Source organism: Odocoileus virginianus, chromosome 10 (genome assembly GCF_023699985.2).
Source record: "Odocoileus virginianus isolate 20LAN1187 ecotype Illinois chromosome 10, Ovbor_1.2, whole genome shotgun sequence".
Lineage (NCBI taxonomy): Eukaryota > Metazoa > Chordata > Mammalia > Artiodactyla > Cervidae > Odocoileus > Odocoileus virginianus.
Window position 1 is genome coordinate 6,342,878 of NC_069683.1, and position 17,430 is coordinate 6,360,307.

The following is a 17,430-nucleotide window of genomic DNA, read 5'->3' on the forward strand; positions in this document are numbered from 1 at the left end:
ATACTCTTTTATTCTGTAGATTGTTGAAATGATTAAATTGAGCAGGACTTTCATTTGCAGTGATGCCAGCCTAGGATATTCAGACAGATTTCCTACTAAAACAACAAAGAGTGTTGGATAAAATATTAAAAGCATCAAATGTTGACAATATTAAAAGAAATGTTACAGTCTAAAAGAAAATAGGTACCTAAAAAGGAGAACCACAGTTGCTTTGGGCTGGAAGGATTTTTGTCAACCCATCAATTCTAAGGTCTGATTCTGTGGCCTCATGGAACAAAGGAGACAGAAGTCAAGACCTAGAGCTAACCAAAGAAAAGGAGCCAGCCCAAAGAAGGGAGTATAATGGAAGACTTTTCTATATCCAGTTGGATGAATCAGAAGTAAGCTCACTCTATACTCCACCCCCAAAAGACTAAAAAGTAAGTTGCTTTGAAACTGAGCAGAGGAAAAGAAAATAGTAAATTAGGGGAGAGGAATATGTTTCACAGAAGTGGCCATCAGACATTACTCACACAAATTTACAGCCATCTACCAATCAAGACCTTAGAAATAACCTAATATAACTCCCTTATTTGATGGTGAACGAAACTGGGGCCCAGAAAAAGTGACTTGATCACTGGCCAGTTAGAGGACAACATGTTGGATAATCATTAGATGGCACCTGACTTCAAATCTTGCTTCTAGCATTTACTGGCTGTAGCACCTTGAATGAAATATTTGACCTTTTTTGAGACTTTCTCATATGCAAAACAAGAATAATACCTATCTAGTAAGGTAATTTAAGAATGAAGTGTGTATATATATATGGGATTTAGAAAGATGGTAATGATACCCTATATGCAAAACAGAAAAAGAGACACAGATGTACAGAACAGACTTTTGGACTCTGTGGGAGAAGGCGAGGGTGGGATGTTTCGAGAGAATAGCATCGAAACATGTATATTATCTAGGGTGAAACAGATCACCAGCCCAGGTTGGATGCATGAGACAAGTGCTTGGACCTGGTGCACTGGGAAGACCCAGAGGGAGCAGGTAGAGAGGGAGGTGGGAGGGGGGATCGGGATGGGGAATACATGTAAATCCATGGCTGATTCATGTCAATGTATGACAAAACCCACTACAATATTGTAAAGTAATTAGCCTCCAACTAATAAAAATAAATGAAAAAAAAAAAAAAAGAATGAAGTGTGTATAAAGCTCTGGGTCCAGTGCTTGCCCACATGTTGTAGGTACTTAATAAATAGTTGAGAGTGGTAGAAGGAATAGCAAGGATTGGAATCCAAGGGCAGAATTCTCTGCCCTAGTCCAGGACTCTTCAATAAAGAGAAGAGAGAATATGGTAGCTTCACTTTAGAGATTAACATCTGAAAAACCATCAGAGTAAGTTTATATCATTATAATCTTGGACAGCAAGATCAAGCCAGTCGATTCTAAAGGAAATCAACCCTGAATATTCTTCAGAAGGACTGATGCTAAAGCTGAAGCTCCAACACTTTGGCCACCTCATGCAAAGACCCAACTCTTTGGAAAAGACTCTGATGCTAGGAAAGATTGAGCACAGGAGAAGGGGGCAACAGAGGACAAGATGGTTGGATGGCATCACTGACTCAATGGACATGAGTTTGAGCAAACTCAGGGAGATAGTGAAAGACAAGGAAGCCTGGTGTACTGCAGTCCAAGGCACTGCAAAGAGTTGGACACAACTTAGTGACTGAATAACAACAAAGGTTATATTCTAAGACAGTGCAGTATTCTTCTTAATATATGATGTCTTTCTTCACAATTCCAGTTTGAGGTACAGTAGGATGGAATAGCCACACTAAATTACTCAAAGTTATCATGTTCTTTTTCATTCTCTTATTTAAAGTAGGAAATTTTTCATGCTATAAAATTGTTTTGCATATGTACTCATGCTGTATATTACTATTCAAATACAATTAAATAGTGTATATAAACTATGTATGTTGTAAGTTATACACAGTTTAATAAGTTTTCAGGAATAAATTTAACTTTTTGCTGTATGGACTGATATTAAAATCTTATCTTTAGAGGTGACTCATTTTAAAGAATGCTCTGAAGAAGTGATACTTTCTGGTTATTTCACACCTATATTATAATCTTTATAGAGTTGATAATAACCATTTCTAAAATGTTCTAGGGATACTCTACCTTAATTCTTACTACCACATATCTTCAGAGATGAAACTGGCAATCATGACATGAATCACATCAAGCATGAGTGGAATACTCCCTACTACAAATATCCTGAGTGTCCAGTGCGAGAGTTGTTCATTTCTCCGTCTTCCTTAGTCCTTTGCCAAGTATTGTGCACAGAGTAGATTCTCAAAAAATGGTTACTAAAGTTCATTTATCAGTGCTACTTTTTCTTTGTATATACAGAGGCAGTGTGGTTGAATTTGTCAATAAGCCAGTTTACGTGAATTAAAAATTTGTCTGTACTTATTTACAAAACAGACGTAAACTCATAGAGATAAAAAGCAAATTTATGGTTACCAAAGGGAAAAGGGGGTGGGGAAGGAAGGATAAATTAGGACTTTGGGATTAACAGATACACACTACTATATATAAAATAAACAGCAAGGATCTACTATATATCACAGGGAACTATATTCAATATCTTATAATAACCTTTAATGGAAAATAATCTGATAAAGAATACATATATTTGTGTGTGTACATATATATATAAAATCACTTTGCTCTGCACCTGAAGCTAATACAACACTGTATGTCAACTATGCTTTAAAAGGAAAAACATTGTCTGAAAACCTCTTCCCTCTCCCCTTTTCTTTCAGTTTATATACAAGAACACTTTATTTGAGATACAGGCCAAAGGTGAAGGTAAGTCTCCTTCCTAGGGAGTTGTGTGTATGTGTGTCCTGGAGGAGGAGGTAATGGGAGGATGGGATGGAGGCAGAAGAAGGGGATGGGGTGGAAAGAGTACAGGCTTTGGAACCAGATGCTCTTGAATCTTCTGTCTTTGACTTACTGCTTTATGACCCTGGGCAAGTCTCCTTTCTTCAAGCTTTAGTTTCTTCAGCAATAAAATGGAGCTGTTAATAGCTAAGTTGAAGAGCTGTTTTAAGCATCTGAGAGAATTTAAATGCCCAGCTCCATGCTTGACAAAGTAGATGCTTAATATATTTAAATAAATAAAAATTGTTTCTGAGATACGGTGCAGACCTTGAAAGAATATGCTGTGCTCTGATTATTAATACCAGGACAACCACTAACAAACCACTGTAGTCATACATAGCCCATAATTTCTTTTTCAGGGATAACATGGAACAATTTTATCTTCTTTCATTTTGTCCTAACTTGTTTCCAAACAGTTTCTCTTCGGAATCTGGCCAGTGATCCTGTTTGAGCCTCTCAGGAAGCAGTGATGAATTGTTACACCAAGAAAATAAAATAGCACGTACCCTAGGCCTAGCCAAACAAACAAGGAAATAAAGATCTACATGTTCAAACAGATGTATTATGACCATCACAGCAAAGGAGTGACTTTCTGACATGCTGCCAGCCACACAGAGAATGAGGAATGGGAATTGTTGGATGTTTAGCTTGTGTCTTTATCTCATTTGTCTTCCCTCTCCTCACCCTCACCCTAAGATGTTTAAAAAGAAACAGACATGATGTGTATGTATACCCGAATGCTGAAAGTATTGGGCTTCTCTTAACAGATTAACAGTTTATGCTGATCATAGGAAGTTAACTTTTTCTCTTTTTTGACAAGGCTTGCATATGAACTTTTCTTAATATTTGATTAAATAATGAAAACAGTCAGCTAAGGACTGGCAAAACCCCATACCCAGTTGGCTTGCTATGGAGGCAGCACTTAGCTGAGTCAGCCTTGATTTATATTTTTGTCATTATCTGCCTCTGTGCTGGTCAGAGTGTTCTGAGCAAGCTCAGACCTGCCTCTGGGTTCTGTACTTGCCACATGCCAGGTTTATGGTGGGCGCTGGAGTGTCTCTGTGTGGTCACAGCCCAGCAGAGTGGGTGGGTCAGTCATCTTCTACCCTTTATGAAGGCTGCCAGGACACCTGTAGAATGTTCCACCTCCAGCCAGTTAAAGGTGGTTACTCTGTTTCCTTTGATCTTTGAAGATCTTTAAGTTATCTGTTCTTATGGCTAGGCAAACATGATTGTTGGACTGACCTACTTATATTTCATCCTCCTAGAATAACTTATTTGAAGTGACCAGTAAATGTTGTTGTACTCTGACTTTAAAATTATGCAATATTTTCCAGTTTTCAGAGAGTCAATAGTTATGCCCAGGGAAATGTATGGAGTTAACTAGAGCTAAAATTATCAGGATCCTATTTACATAAATCGTATTAGAATGCCTTCTCCTTCATGTTTTTCAAAGGAAATAGACATAAGGGTTGAAAACAGCTCTAACTTACTTGAACTTGTAACAGAACTACCAAAAATTAAAGTGCTAAGATACGGCAGTGAAATCTCATTGTAAGGCAGCTAATTCTGTTGGAGTTGAATGTATAACAAATTGAGTCACTTGTCACAAACACAACACCTGCCTGGAGTAAAAACTTGATATGACCCCTTTGCTCATATATCACCATATTTGTAGCTCTGTACATTAGCATTTTTACAACTTTTCTGTTCTTATACATTATTATAAAATCCATATTGTTTTTATTGCATGGTATCATTACCCCAGATTAAATTCTAAGCTACAGCTTCCAAAGGAAAGTCATTTTTATCTTATGCAAAGGTGTAAGACACTTCTGTTGTTTTTCTATTCTTCAGTAAGAAACTTTGGTACTAATTTAAAACCAATACAAATTTTGTTGTTTTTTTTCACCTGCTGACCTTAGTTTTAGTCCAAGTCCTATTTTCCTTACTTTAACATGCCAATTGGCTGGTACTTCCACCTACTTTTATGATCCTCCAGCAAGAAAAACACTTCCCAAAATATAAATCTAAAAGAACTTTGGTTGTGCCTTAGGAAAATAGAAACTAAACAGAACCAACACAAGCCTGTAAGACTGTTCTTTCTTTTGCCTCCAGATTCTGGAGTCTGGCTGCTTTTCATGTGCAACTACCTAGGCTGTCAGCCATCTGACATTTTTTAATAAGCCATTTGTTTCACATCATTATCTTGTTTGTGTCAGGAAGACACTGTGAGACTAAGGTTCTACAGTATTAAGGTCAGATTAAATGTACAGAGAACATACCCTGACACTGAGGTCCTTTTGAGCAGTTTGTTTTGTTGCAACCACAGCCACCTGTAATTTCTTGTTGAATAAAGTTGTCTGGGCAGCTTGGAGACTGTAACACTGTGGCCAGTTTTTCAAACACCCTTGTTTCTGCTGTGTAAACAACAGCATGAAAGCTCAGCAGAAAACATTTTAGAAGGGTTGGAAGGAAAGTGGAGACTAAATCAGGCTCTTTAATTTTCTAAGTTAGTTTTTGTCTCACACCTGGCTCCCTTTTTAGCAATCTGCATATTAGCACACAAGACTTTGTATCTGTGCCATATCAAGTATCAGTACTACAGAAATACTGATGACCTTTGTGATACTGCTGAATCATCTTCACTTCAATGTGGCTTAGTTTTTTTTATCCCTTCTAGGACTTTGGGTTATATTATTACAGGGTTGGGTTATTACTCCTTCTCTTCCCTTTAGTAACATTGTCTGCTCACTTCCTGTTCCCTTTCCTGTTAACTAGGGTGTACCAAAAGAAACGCTGTTTTCCTCTGAGTAAATAATGTTTTGTGTATGTATCACTTAATGTGAAAGGTGCTCATCTGTGAGCCCTGTAGCAAATTGTATTTTAGAAAACATTAGTCCTTTATGAGGATGGGAAAGAAGCAATTAGCTTGCACATTTTAATATCCTACCTCTGCTGCCTTTTTAACTCCAGAAAATTGAAGGCTGTTTGACTCCTTTTAAGGAAAAACTCAGTGAAAGGTCATATGTTCATCTGATTGGTCACTGTACCCACCCCTCCCAACTTGGTGCTTTCATGACACATTGCCACTCCTAAAATGATCTCTTTTAGCCTTGTGATATTATATAAATTAATTTGAACAGGATAAACATTTGTTTTTGAGTAATCCACAAATGGGAACCCCAAATAGTGCTATTTGGTTTAGAATTCGATCAAATATTATGGTTTAATTTCAGTACAGAATATCCACGACTGGACTTTCCTTACACTGAGAGGGATTATCATATAACAAGGGATGGAAGAGATGTGAGTCAAAGAAAATCAAGAGACCAAAAACTTTGGATGTACAATGCATGAAAATCTTTAAATGCCTGAAAACAAAAATTAAGTGCTGGTTTAATGCCAGTATCTCCAGAATTTAGTCAGTGTCCCTAGAGGTGACTGTCGTTCAGTTGCTAAGCCATGCCAGACTTTGCAGCCCCATGGACTGCAGCATGCAGTCCCTGTCCTTCACAATCTCCTGGTGTTTACTCAGATTCATGTCCATTGAATTGGTGATACCATCCAACTATCTCATCCTCTATCGCCCCCTTCTCCTCCTACCCTCAATCTTTCCCGGCATTAGGGTCTTTTCCAGTGAGTCTGCTCATTGTATGAGGTGGCCAAAGTATTGGAGCTTCAGTATCAGTCCTTCCAATGAATATTTAGAGTTGATTTCCTTTAGAATTGACTGGTTTGATCTCCTTACAGTCCCGAGGACTCAAGAGTCTTCTCCAACACCACAGTTCAAAAGCATCAATTCTTCAGTGCTCAGTCTTCTTTACAGTCCAGCTTTCACATCTGTACGTGACTACTGGAAAAACCATAGCTTTGACTATATGGACCTTTGTCAGCAAAGTGATGCCTCTGCTTTGAGAGCTGGCTAATAATTTAAATTTTTCTTATGAGTCCTACGGGTTGCTCTTGAAAAAAATCATCTGTTGCTAACTTTAACAGTTTTAGCTCTCAATTCCACATTTACATGACAAAAAAATTATTCTAGCCCTGCGGTTTATGATGTGCTACTGGATAAGCATTTATGTAAAACTGATGTTTCAAAGAGAACCAGTTCTAAATGGAATTTGCAACTAAGTAGCAATTTGCAGATCTACCTCTGTCTTCAAGTTGCTTCATATCAATGAAAATGAAAGTCACTCAGTTGTATCCGACTCTTTGCGACCCCATGGACTATACAGTCCATGGAATTCTGCAGGCCAGAATACTGGAGTGGGTAGCCTTTCCTTTCTCCAGGGGATCTTCCCAACCGAGGGATCGAACTTGGGTCTCCTGCATTGCAGGCAGATCCTTTACCAACTGAGCTGTCAGGGAAGCCCGCTTCATATCAGTACCATGTTTGATCACTTTGTGTCGTGGTCCGTGCATGGGTTGGAAAAGATTTTCCAGACATGAGGCAGAATGAGAGGAGAATAAAGTTTATTAGAGTGCAAGATGCTGTTAGAACAGCAGGCTGGCTCAAGGGAGAGCCCTTTTGCAGTCTAGTGGCCAAATTTTTATAGCCTCAAGACAGAATTCCTACTGGAACGGAGGCATTAGGTGATTGGTTAGGATGCTATCAGGAATATGAAGTCAGGGAACTGGCTGATTTAGATCTGGACGTCCAAGGCAACAGTTGCTATGGGGCTTGATCAGTTCCAGAGATTTTTATTCCATGACCTTGGTACAGGGCTCTATGGCTGTCACCTTGGTATAGGGCTCCAAACTTTGTCTTATTTTTCATTGTCTAAAATTACAGCTTATTCATCATGCTGTAAATATTTGGAAATAATGACTAAAATTTGGCTAGAAGTCCATTGTGGAGGGGGCTAGAAGTGAACAGTCAAGACCCATCTGAATGAAAACTTCAATACTATTTTTGAAACAGCTGCACTTCCTTTAAGAATAAGGAAACTTTTATTTTATGTCTAATTGTAGTTACTAGATGGGGAGAAGCTGCCAGTATTGATGAGGTTTATGAGAGCGTGCCCCTGGATTTGGTTTCTCCAATAGTGAGGGAAAGCCTCTCCTCTGTCTGCCCTCTTAGATTCAGTTGGTGGTGGCCTGTGAAATAAACCGACAAAGGGCTGATTAGCAAGAGAAATGGCAAATTTTATTTACGTCTGTAAATTGGAGTTCAGAGTAAAATATGTCTTCAGGAAGAATTTGCAACTTACCATCTTAATAAGAGAAGGAAGGGGACTGCAAAAAAGGGCACTTAGGGGAAAACAAACGATGTTTAGGGAAAGATAAATAGGCCCTTGGGACAATAGGTGGGAGATATGATAGTTCTGTGACAGTGTTTTTAGATGTGGCACTGAAACTCCCAGGAGAGGATTTGAGAGTTGAGAGTTAAGTTTTACTGGGGGCAAAATGAGGGCTACAGCCTAGGAGACAGCATTTTAGATAGCTCTGAGAAACTAGTCCAAAGAGATGGAGGGGAAGGTCAGTATATGTGTGATTTTGGTGAAGGGGGAGTACTTGGAACCAAGCACTTTTTTCCCCCTAGGTTTCTGCTACTCACAGGAAGCAGATGTCACCATGAAGGATTTTAGTGCTTTTCTAGATATGAGGAAAATAGAAGAATTGGGTGCATAACATTGGCTCCTGAAAATATCTAACTATCTAAAGACCTGTTCTGCCAGTTTTTCCTAGAGCACAAAGTCCCTCATTTCTGTTCTCCACCCTGAGCTCCTTTCAGGGAGCATTGAAAGTCAGCAATTACAGGAACACATGATTTAATTCTATAATCACCCCATTTCTATCAAAGATAATCAAGGTAAGACTGTTTTTGTTTGCAAGATGAGTCTAGTCTCATCAGACTTGGCCTAATTATTTGTGTAAGTGCATAAGGAATAGTAATTGAAGACATAGACCTTTTGAACTTTTGTTAGGAATCCCAGCTGGGACTTTTGACAACCTTGAGATTAGAAATCCAAGCTAAGAATTTGCTATTAGACTTCTCTTGCATACCTGCACATGTAGATGAATACCTCCTTCTTCAGGTACCTCAAATATCCTAAGCTTCCAGGGCCTGCCAGGAACCGTCTTTCTTTTCTCACCTCTAAAGCTGAGACTCCTGTAAACCAGGTCCTGGGCCAATTTTCCAAGAAGCACTGACTACTTAAAGTCAACCTTAGTTCCTTAAAACTAGTCATATTTATGCACACCATCCTCAAATATTACATTCCAGTCAAAACCTTGGTAATATAATTAGTGTTTCCAATTGTGTCCTGTTAAAAGGAGAACAAATTATTGTTGAATTTATTCAAATAACTATATTGCCATGAAAATAAGTATTTAATAAATGTTTTCTCCAAATTTCTGAGGATTCAGTCAGGGAGAAAAGAGAAATGTTTTATTTCTGCTTACAAAGATATAATCTAATAAATTGCTCTAAACTCTAGATAGCTCAAGAGAAAAGGGGTCCCTTAAATCTAGAAGATAGAACATTAAAGAACCAGGAATATTCTAAGCAAAAGTCATAGAAGGAATCATTCTTCATTAGTCTATTTAGTTCCATGTGATAAATTTAGGTCTTCCTTGATTTCTGTTAGCAATTTCATGAACCCGTGAGCTTCTCCATTAGTTCTGGAGATCTTTATTCAGTACAGTGGTATGATCTGAAAGTTATATAACTCTATATAAAGTTATATAAGCCAGAGTACCTGTTATAGTCTTTCCCCATGGATTTCTGAGAAGGTATTGTTGAAAGGGAGTCCTGTAGCTGATTACCAGTGTTTCAGGAAGGCATCAGAGTAAAACAATATCTGTGACTGACAAAAGGTTTAAAATGGCTGTGGTTGAAGGTCTGATGAAAGGTCATTATAACGCATTTGAGAAGGAAATTTGGCTGTCTCTGTGGCATTGAACATTTCAAGATAAGTGGAGTTATGATAGGACACAACATGGATAGCTATGACATTAATAAATTTCTAGAAATTTTGTACAGTTGCCAAAATACTTAAGAACACATAGCCATAGAATTATAATCTAGGGAAAGTGTAATCTAGAAAGCATTATCACTTATTTGCTAATGCTTGCCATGCAAAGCATTTATTTAACATATCAAATAAATCTAATTAGTTTAATACTTCTCATTTTACAAGGTGAGAGAACAAATCCTTTTAAGAGTTTCTAGGCGCCCTCTGGGAAATCTGAGTCAGAGGTCAAGAAAGACTTCATTTAGAATTTGATTTGAAGAAGTTGTTAAAAGGTTTGAATGTTTAATTAAATAGATCACTGTGAAAAATTACTTAACCATGTGACCAAAGTGACAGTAATTATATTGTCTCATTAAATACAGACCAATAATCTAAGAAACTTTGTCCTTAGGGAATTTCAACCTCTAGTTTTACATCTATACACTATTGAACTCGTGTGTGTGTGTGTGTGTGTGTGTGTGTGTGTGTGTGTGAACTTAGTCACAACCTGAAAGTATAAAGTTGTTTTATTCAGTGGGAATGTTCAGGACTTCAAGCCTGGGAGACAGCATCTCGATTAGAGAAAGTGCCCTGAGGAGGCAACGGAAAGAATCGGGTTATATAGAAGTTTGCAACAAAGCGGGGCAGGTAGTCTGAACATGAAAGATTACTGTTGATTAAGGAAAACCAGATATCTCAAGGAATTTAGTGTTTTTCTATGTATGGGAAAACAGAAGCAGGAGATATGAAAAAAAGGTGGCAAGAATACACAGAAGAGCTATACAAAAAAGATCTTAATGACCCAGATAACCATGATGGTGTGGTCACTCACTTAGAGCCAGACATCCTGGAGTACGAAGTCAAGTGGGCCTTAGGAAGCATCACTACAAACAAAGCTAGTGGAGGTGATAGAATTCCAGCTGAGCTATTTCAAATCCTAAAAGATGATGCTGTGAAAGTGCTGCACTTAATATGCCAGCAAATTTGGAAAACTCAGCAGTGGTCACAGGACTGGAAAAGGTCAGTTTTCATTCCAATCCCAAAGAAAGGCAATGCCAAAGAGTCTTCAAACTACTGCAGAATTGCACTTATCTCACACACTAGCAAAGTAATGCTCAAAATTCTCCAAGCTAGGCTTCAACAGGACATTAACTGAGAACCTCCAGATGTTCAAGTTGGATTTAGAAAAGGCAGAGAAACCAGAGATCAAATTGCCAACATCTGTTGGACCATAGAAAAAGCGAGAGAATTCCAGAAGAACATCTGCTTCATTGACTACATCAAAGTCTTTGACTGTATGGATCACAACAAACTGTGGAAAATTTTTAAAGATATGGGAATACCAGGCCACCTGACCTGCCTCCTGAGAAATCTGTATACAAGTCAAGAAGCAACAGTTGCAACCGGACATGGGACAATGGGCTTGGATCCAAATTAGGAAAGGAGTACGTCAAGGCTGTATATTGTCATCCTGCTTATTTAACTTTTATGCAGAGTACATCATGTGAAATGCCAGACTGGATGAAACACAAGCTGGAATCAAGATTGCAGGGAGAAATATCAGTAACCTCAGGTATGCAGATGGCACCACCCTTATGGCAGAAAGCAAAGAACTAAAGAGCCTCTTGATGAACGTGAAAGAAGAGAGTGAAAAATTTGGCTTAAAACTCAACCTTCAAAAAACTAAGATCATGGCATCTAGTCCTATCACTTCATGGCAAATAAACGGGTAAACAATGGAAACAGTGAGAGACTTTATATATATTTTTATATTTATATGTATATTATATTTATATTTTCTTCGGCTCCAAAATCACTGCAGATGGTGACTGCACCCATAAAATTAAAAGATTCTTGCTCCTTGGAAGAAAGGCTATGACAAACCTAGGCAGTGTATTAAGAAGTGAAGACATTACTGACAAAAGGTCCATCTAGTCAAAGCTATGGTTTTTCCAGTAGTCATGTATAGATGTGAGAGTTGGACCATAAAGAAAGCTGAGCGCCAAAGAATTGATGCTTTTGAACCGTGGTGTTGAAGAAGACTCTTGAGAGTTCCTTGCACTGAAAAGAGATCAAACCAGTCAATCCTAAAGGAAATCAGTCCTGAAAATATTCATTGGAAGGACTGATGCTGAAGCTGAAGCTCTAGTACCTTGGTCACTTGATGTGAAGGACTGATTCCTTGGAAAAGACCCTGACACTGGGAAAGATTGAAGACAGGAGGAGAAGGGGACAAGACAGGATGAAATGGTTGGATGGCATCACTGGCTTGATGGACATGAGTTTGGGCAAGCTCCAGGGGTTGGTGGTGGACAGGGAAGCCTGGTGTGCAGCATGGGGTTGTAAAGAGTCAGACACGACTGAGCAACTGAACTGAACTGAAGGAAAACCAGATATCCCAAGGAATTTAGTGCTTTTCTGTGTATGGGAAGATGCAAGCTTCTGGGCTTATTACTGAAATCATTTCTTTCGTATCTAGCTCACCTATCTGCAGCCAGCATCCTGTTTCTTGATTTTATTACATCCTTAGTTCCTTGTTCATCATGGGGAAAGACATGTCCCATCCCCCCTGCCCTGCAGTCAGTAAATCTAGGGCCTCACCATTTTTTAGGACCATTGCAGCTAGGGAGTCTAACTGGGATTGTAGACATTGGAGGGTCCTCGCAGTTTTTTCTATGGATACAGCATTGTCGGTCGAAAGCTGCTGAAATTTATATAAAGAAGTTCCCTTCGAAAGCTGCTGAAGTTTATGTAAAGAAGTTCCCTCAGTGCAGCGCCTGTCAAACCAGCAGTCAGTCCTAATGCCAGAGAAATGGGGGTAAGTATTACCATATGACCATCCTCTGGTGGGATGATACTGGTAAAGGCAAGGAGGTTGTTACTCCAGACCATATCTATGTGGGGCATGACATACCCTAGGGAGCAAGTTCCTGATCAAAAAGGTGACAGGGATAACATGAGTTTGCCAAAGTGGAACAGGATATCCATCTGCCTTACAAGTGGAACATGGTATAATGGAACAGGGGCAGTCCTTTGGCAGCTGGGAGGAGATCATCACCCCATTTGCTGCAAAACCAGCAGCAGTGAGGGCATTTTGTTCAGTTTCCCACCATAGAGTTAGGTTTTCAGGGGTGGGGACCCCTACAATGGAATAACAGAGGTCAGAGTTGGCTTGTCCAATTTAGAAACTAGGATGATCAGGTATGGTTTTTTGGTCGTCCAGAACAGAACATGGGTTTTCCAAACTGGTTAACAGCATTCATGCTCAGGGATAGGTATAGCGTGTCAGTTCTGCCAGAACTTGTAGTTCCCAGACTTTGGGCTAAATCATAATACCCTAGAGCAATTTCTAGATCCCAGTTTTCTCCATCAATTCTAACAGTAAAGGTTACCCCACGTCATGAGTTGTCTAGATTTCTCATAGACACCCCTGTTCGGGAGTCACTTTTGAGACAGATAGGGAAGGTTACTTGGAGGTTGTTAGTCAAGAGAGAAAATAAGGGCTTGGCTGGGATTGGAAATGTTATCATGGGAGTAAATACATACAGCTGTTGCTGATACCAGGGCATGAAGTTTTCTTCTCCTTTTACCCAAAAGGCTAAACCACGGCCAGATGTGGTGCATTGGGTGATAGCATGTAGCTGGGCTGGAAGGGTGGGCCATTGATACCCTGGGATAGGTTGCACATAATCCCCAACTTATGCTGCTAATGCAGACCCAGCAAGGGGTAGTTAGGTTGAGTCAAGAAGCAGTGTGGTTTGCAAGCATATAAGCATCATTAAGGGAGGGATAAATAGCTGTGCAGGGAGGCATGATCAGGAAGAGGAGGAACATCATAGGATGATTTACTTATCTGAGAGAGATTTGATGGGGTTCTGCCTGAACAAGAGTTTGAGGTCTTCAACAGGTTCACAGGAATAGTTGTCCTCTGGTTTTAGAGTCTCAGTCCCCATCTCCCCCTCCTGTAAGCCATAGGGTTTTATTCTAGAATTGTGGACCCAGGCAGATAGACCCTTTACTTTTACAGCAGTTGAGGTTACTAGAACAACCTGATATGGTCCTGTCCATTTCTCAGACAGCTAGCTTGGACTCCCTTTCTCTTGCCAAGTCTTTACTAATACTTGGTCCCCTGGCTCTGCTTGGGGATTTTTCAAGTCCTCCTGTGGTCTAGGGAGGATCTGTTCTCCATATCGTCAGGATTCTTGTTGAAACCTTCCCAGGTCAATTATATGTTTTAGGAGTGCATTGGTGTCCTCATCAAAAAATCAGAAGTTAAGAATGGGCATCCATATTTCATAAGGGCTTAATAATAGTGGTCGTTTGGGGGCTTCCCGTAACCTCATGAGAGCAATGGGTAGCATGTGAATCCATTTATTAAGTGTTTCTTGACATAGTTTGGCCAGAGCCCTTTTAAGAGGCTTGAGGCCACCAGGATGAGTGGAGGCGGTATTTGATTCCTAAGCCTGTGGCCAGGTTCTGGGATATCATGGCTATAAATGAGGGCCCGTTGTTTCTCTGAAGTGATTGAGGCAGCCCAAAACCTAGGCGCTATCTCCTTCAGCAGAGCTTTACAGACTTCGGTAGCTCCCTGTGTCCTAGTAGGGAATACTTTAATTCATCCTGTGAATGTGTCAACAAAGATTAGCAAGTAAGAGAACACTTGGGTCTTTGGCATGGATGTAAAATCCACCTGCTAGTCCTCCCCTGGGTATGATCCCCAATGTTGGACAAGTTTAATTAGAGAGGGTGGCAAGGGTCTGGTTTTTGGATTATTTCTTAGGCAGGTATCACAAATCTGTGTGACATGCCGAACAACCTTAGCCAACTGGGGGTGGTGGAGTATGGGCTTGAGCAAGGTTTCCAGATTATCTCTTCCAAAATGGTACTTTTATGAAGGGAGTTAGTAATTTTCCAAACCTGAGAGTCAGGGAGTATTATTTGGACCTGATCAGTCTGGAACCACCCATGTGACCAAAGCTCCCAGCCCCACTCAGGATTTCGTGAATGTTCCTCGGGGAGTCAGGATTTCCTCTGGGAAGAGGGACAGATAGCAGTGATGGGTAGCTTCCCTAGTGGCTCATTTTGCCTCCTGATCAGCTTTCCTGCTTACCTGGGCCTCCTTTTCTTGTCCCTTTTGGGGACTCTTGCAGTGGATGACAGCTAATTTAGCAGGAAGTTTGACCACCTCCTGGAGCCTGAGAATGAGCTCTTTGTGTTTAATAGAGTTTCAAGTACTGAGCATCCCTCTTTCCTTCCAAATTGCTGCATGGGCGTGCAGGATGAGGAGAGCATACTTAAAGTCTGTCTACACATTAATCCTCTTTCCTTCCCCTAATTCCAAAGCTCTTGTCAGGGCAAAAAGTTAAGCTTTCTGAGCTGAGGTGCCTGGGGGAAGAGACCCATTTTCTCTAGTTTCTTCTAGGCTCACTACAACATATCCTGCTTGCCTCTATCCTTTTTCTACAAAACTGCTGCCATCTGTGTACCATTCTTCCTCTGGGTCAGATAAAGGTGTCTCAGGTCAGGGCGAGAAGGGTATAAACTGTCTATGATTTGCATGCATTGGTAGTCAAAGGGGAAGCATGGGGATCTGGCATTAAGGTGGCTGAATCTAAAGTCTGACAGACCCTTACTTTTACTTCTGTAGTGTCAAGGAGGAGGGCTTGATATTGAGGGAGCCTTCCCCCTGTCATCCATCTATCCCCTTTAGCTTCCAAGATTGTTTGCTCCTGGTGAGGCATATACACTGTGGTGGGCTGACCCAGGGTCAGCTTAGATGCCTCTTTAACCATGAGAGCTGTGGCCGCTACTGCCTGGAGGCAAGTGGGCCACCCTCTGGCCACCTTGTCTAGTTGTTTTGAGAGGTAAGCCACGGGTTGTAATACAGCCCCCATCATTTGCCCTAACATCCCAAGAGTAGTTCCTACCCTTTTAGAGACATACAGGCCAAAAGGCTCTTCCAGGTTCGGGAGGCCTAAAGCTGGGTTTAGGCCAGTGTGATAGACTCTTTCAGGGCATTAAAGGCAACCTTGCAGGTCTCGTCCCAGTCAAGTGGCTCTTCCTCTTTCCCTCTTAATTTTTCAAATAGGGGTTGGGCCAGATTCCCATAACCAGGGATACAGATCTGGCAAAACCCAGTCATTCCTAAAAATCCCCTAAGCTGTTTTTTTGTTTGGGGTCATGGGGTATTTAAGATGAGGGATTTCCTCTGGGGGTAGAGCATTCTTTTCCCCTCTTCTGTAATTATAAATCCAAGGTATCTTAACTTGTGTTAAACTAATCTGAGCTTTTGGGGGGATACTCAATAACCTTTTTCATAGAGGAAATTTAAAGTTTTAATAGTATCCATTTGAGAGCTGGTAAAATCTGGGCTAGCTATGAGAAAGTCATCTATATACTGTATTAGATTACTGTTTGTTAAGGTTAATTCCCTTAGTTCTCTCCCCAAGGAAGTCCCAAAAATATGAGGGCTGTCCCTAAACCCTTGTGGTAGTTGAGTCCAGCAAAGTTGTATGACCTCCCTTGTTCCCAGATCCCGCCAGTCAAAGGCAAAGAGCTTTTGGGATTCGGGATGGAGAGGAATGCAAAAAAAAGCATTCTTAAGATCCAAGACTGAGAAGTACTTAGCATTTCCTGGGACTTGGGATAGGAGGGTATACGGGTTCAGGACTGTGGGGTGGATGGGGACCACAGCTTCATTAACCAATCTTAGATCCTGGACCAATCGATGAGATCCATTGGTTTCTTAACAGGCAAGATTGGAGTGTTACAGGGAGACTCACAGGTAATTAGAATTCCAGTATTCCGGTATTTGTTAACTAATGGTCTAAGACCCTCAAGAGCTTCTGGCTTTAAGGGATATTGTCTTTTCCAGGGGTAGGGAGCGTTTGGCCTCAGGAGAATCTTCACTGGTGGAACATGTATGACTAGACCAGGGCTGGAGGCATCCCACACCTGGGGAATGATCTCATCTGAGAAAGGAAAGGACTCCTTTTCTATGTCTGACGGCATATACTCAGACACCAGACAAAGGAAACTATCAGTCTCTAGCTTTCCCCAAGTCACTCTGGTCTGGAGGAGGCAAAGAAGGTCTCTCCCCAGTAGGGAAGCGGGGCAACCGGGGATGTATAAGAGGGGGTGGGCCCCTTGCCAGTTGCCCACCTTACAATGGAGGGGCTTAGTAAAAATTTTGCTTTGGGGTTTTCCATCTACCCCTGTCACCATTTTAGTCAGGGAGTCTAAAGGTCCTAATCAGAAAGAGGGAACAGAGAAGGCCACCCCCATGTTCAAGAGAAAGTTCACATCCTTACCTCCTATTTATAGAGTCACCCAAGGATGGAGAGAAGTGATCTAGATCTCACCATTCACGGGGGTTTCTTGAGCTGCTAGGCATCATCAGTCCCAGTCACCCAGGACTAACACAAAGGGAGCAGATGTAGGGGTCTTCATACGCCTTCCCTTAGGGCAATATGGACACTCCCCTTTCCAATGCCCATCCTCTCTGCAGTAGGCACTGGGTACGTCTCAGCCGCAG

General features: G+C 40.7%; 1 protein-coding gene and 1 long non-coding RNA gene across 4 annotated transcripts in view; one reads left to right on the forward strand and one right to left on the reverse strand.

Annotated features, from left to right (window-relative positions):
- Window positions 1-5,314, forward strand: part of ACER3 (alkaline ceramidase 3) — a 149,411-nt gene extending 144,097 nt beyond the window's left edge. For all 3 annotated transcript variants that reach the window (XM_020897565.2, XM_020897566.2, XM_070472951.1), the window contains 2 exons: window positions 2,817-2,862; window positions 3,354-5,314. In XM_020897565.2, coding sequence (XP_020753224.1) covers window positions 2,817-2,862; window positions 3,354-3,407 — 100 coding nt within the window. In that variant the 3' untranslated portion in view covers window positions 3,408-5,314. The remainder of the gene's footprint in view (window positions 1-2,816; window positions 2,863-3,353) is intronic.
- Window positions 5,315-7,871: 2,557 nt separating this feature from the next.
- Window positions 7,872-17,430, reverse strand: part of LOC110139598 (uncharacterized) — a 31,234-nt gene continuing 21,675 nt past the window's right edge. Inside the window, exon 2 of the long non-coding RNA XR_011489858.1 lies at window positions 7,872-8,037. This is a non-coding gene — a long non-coding RNA (uncharacterized lncRNA). The remainder of the gene's footprint in view (window positions 8,038-17,430) is intronic.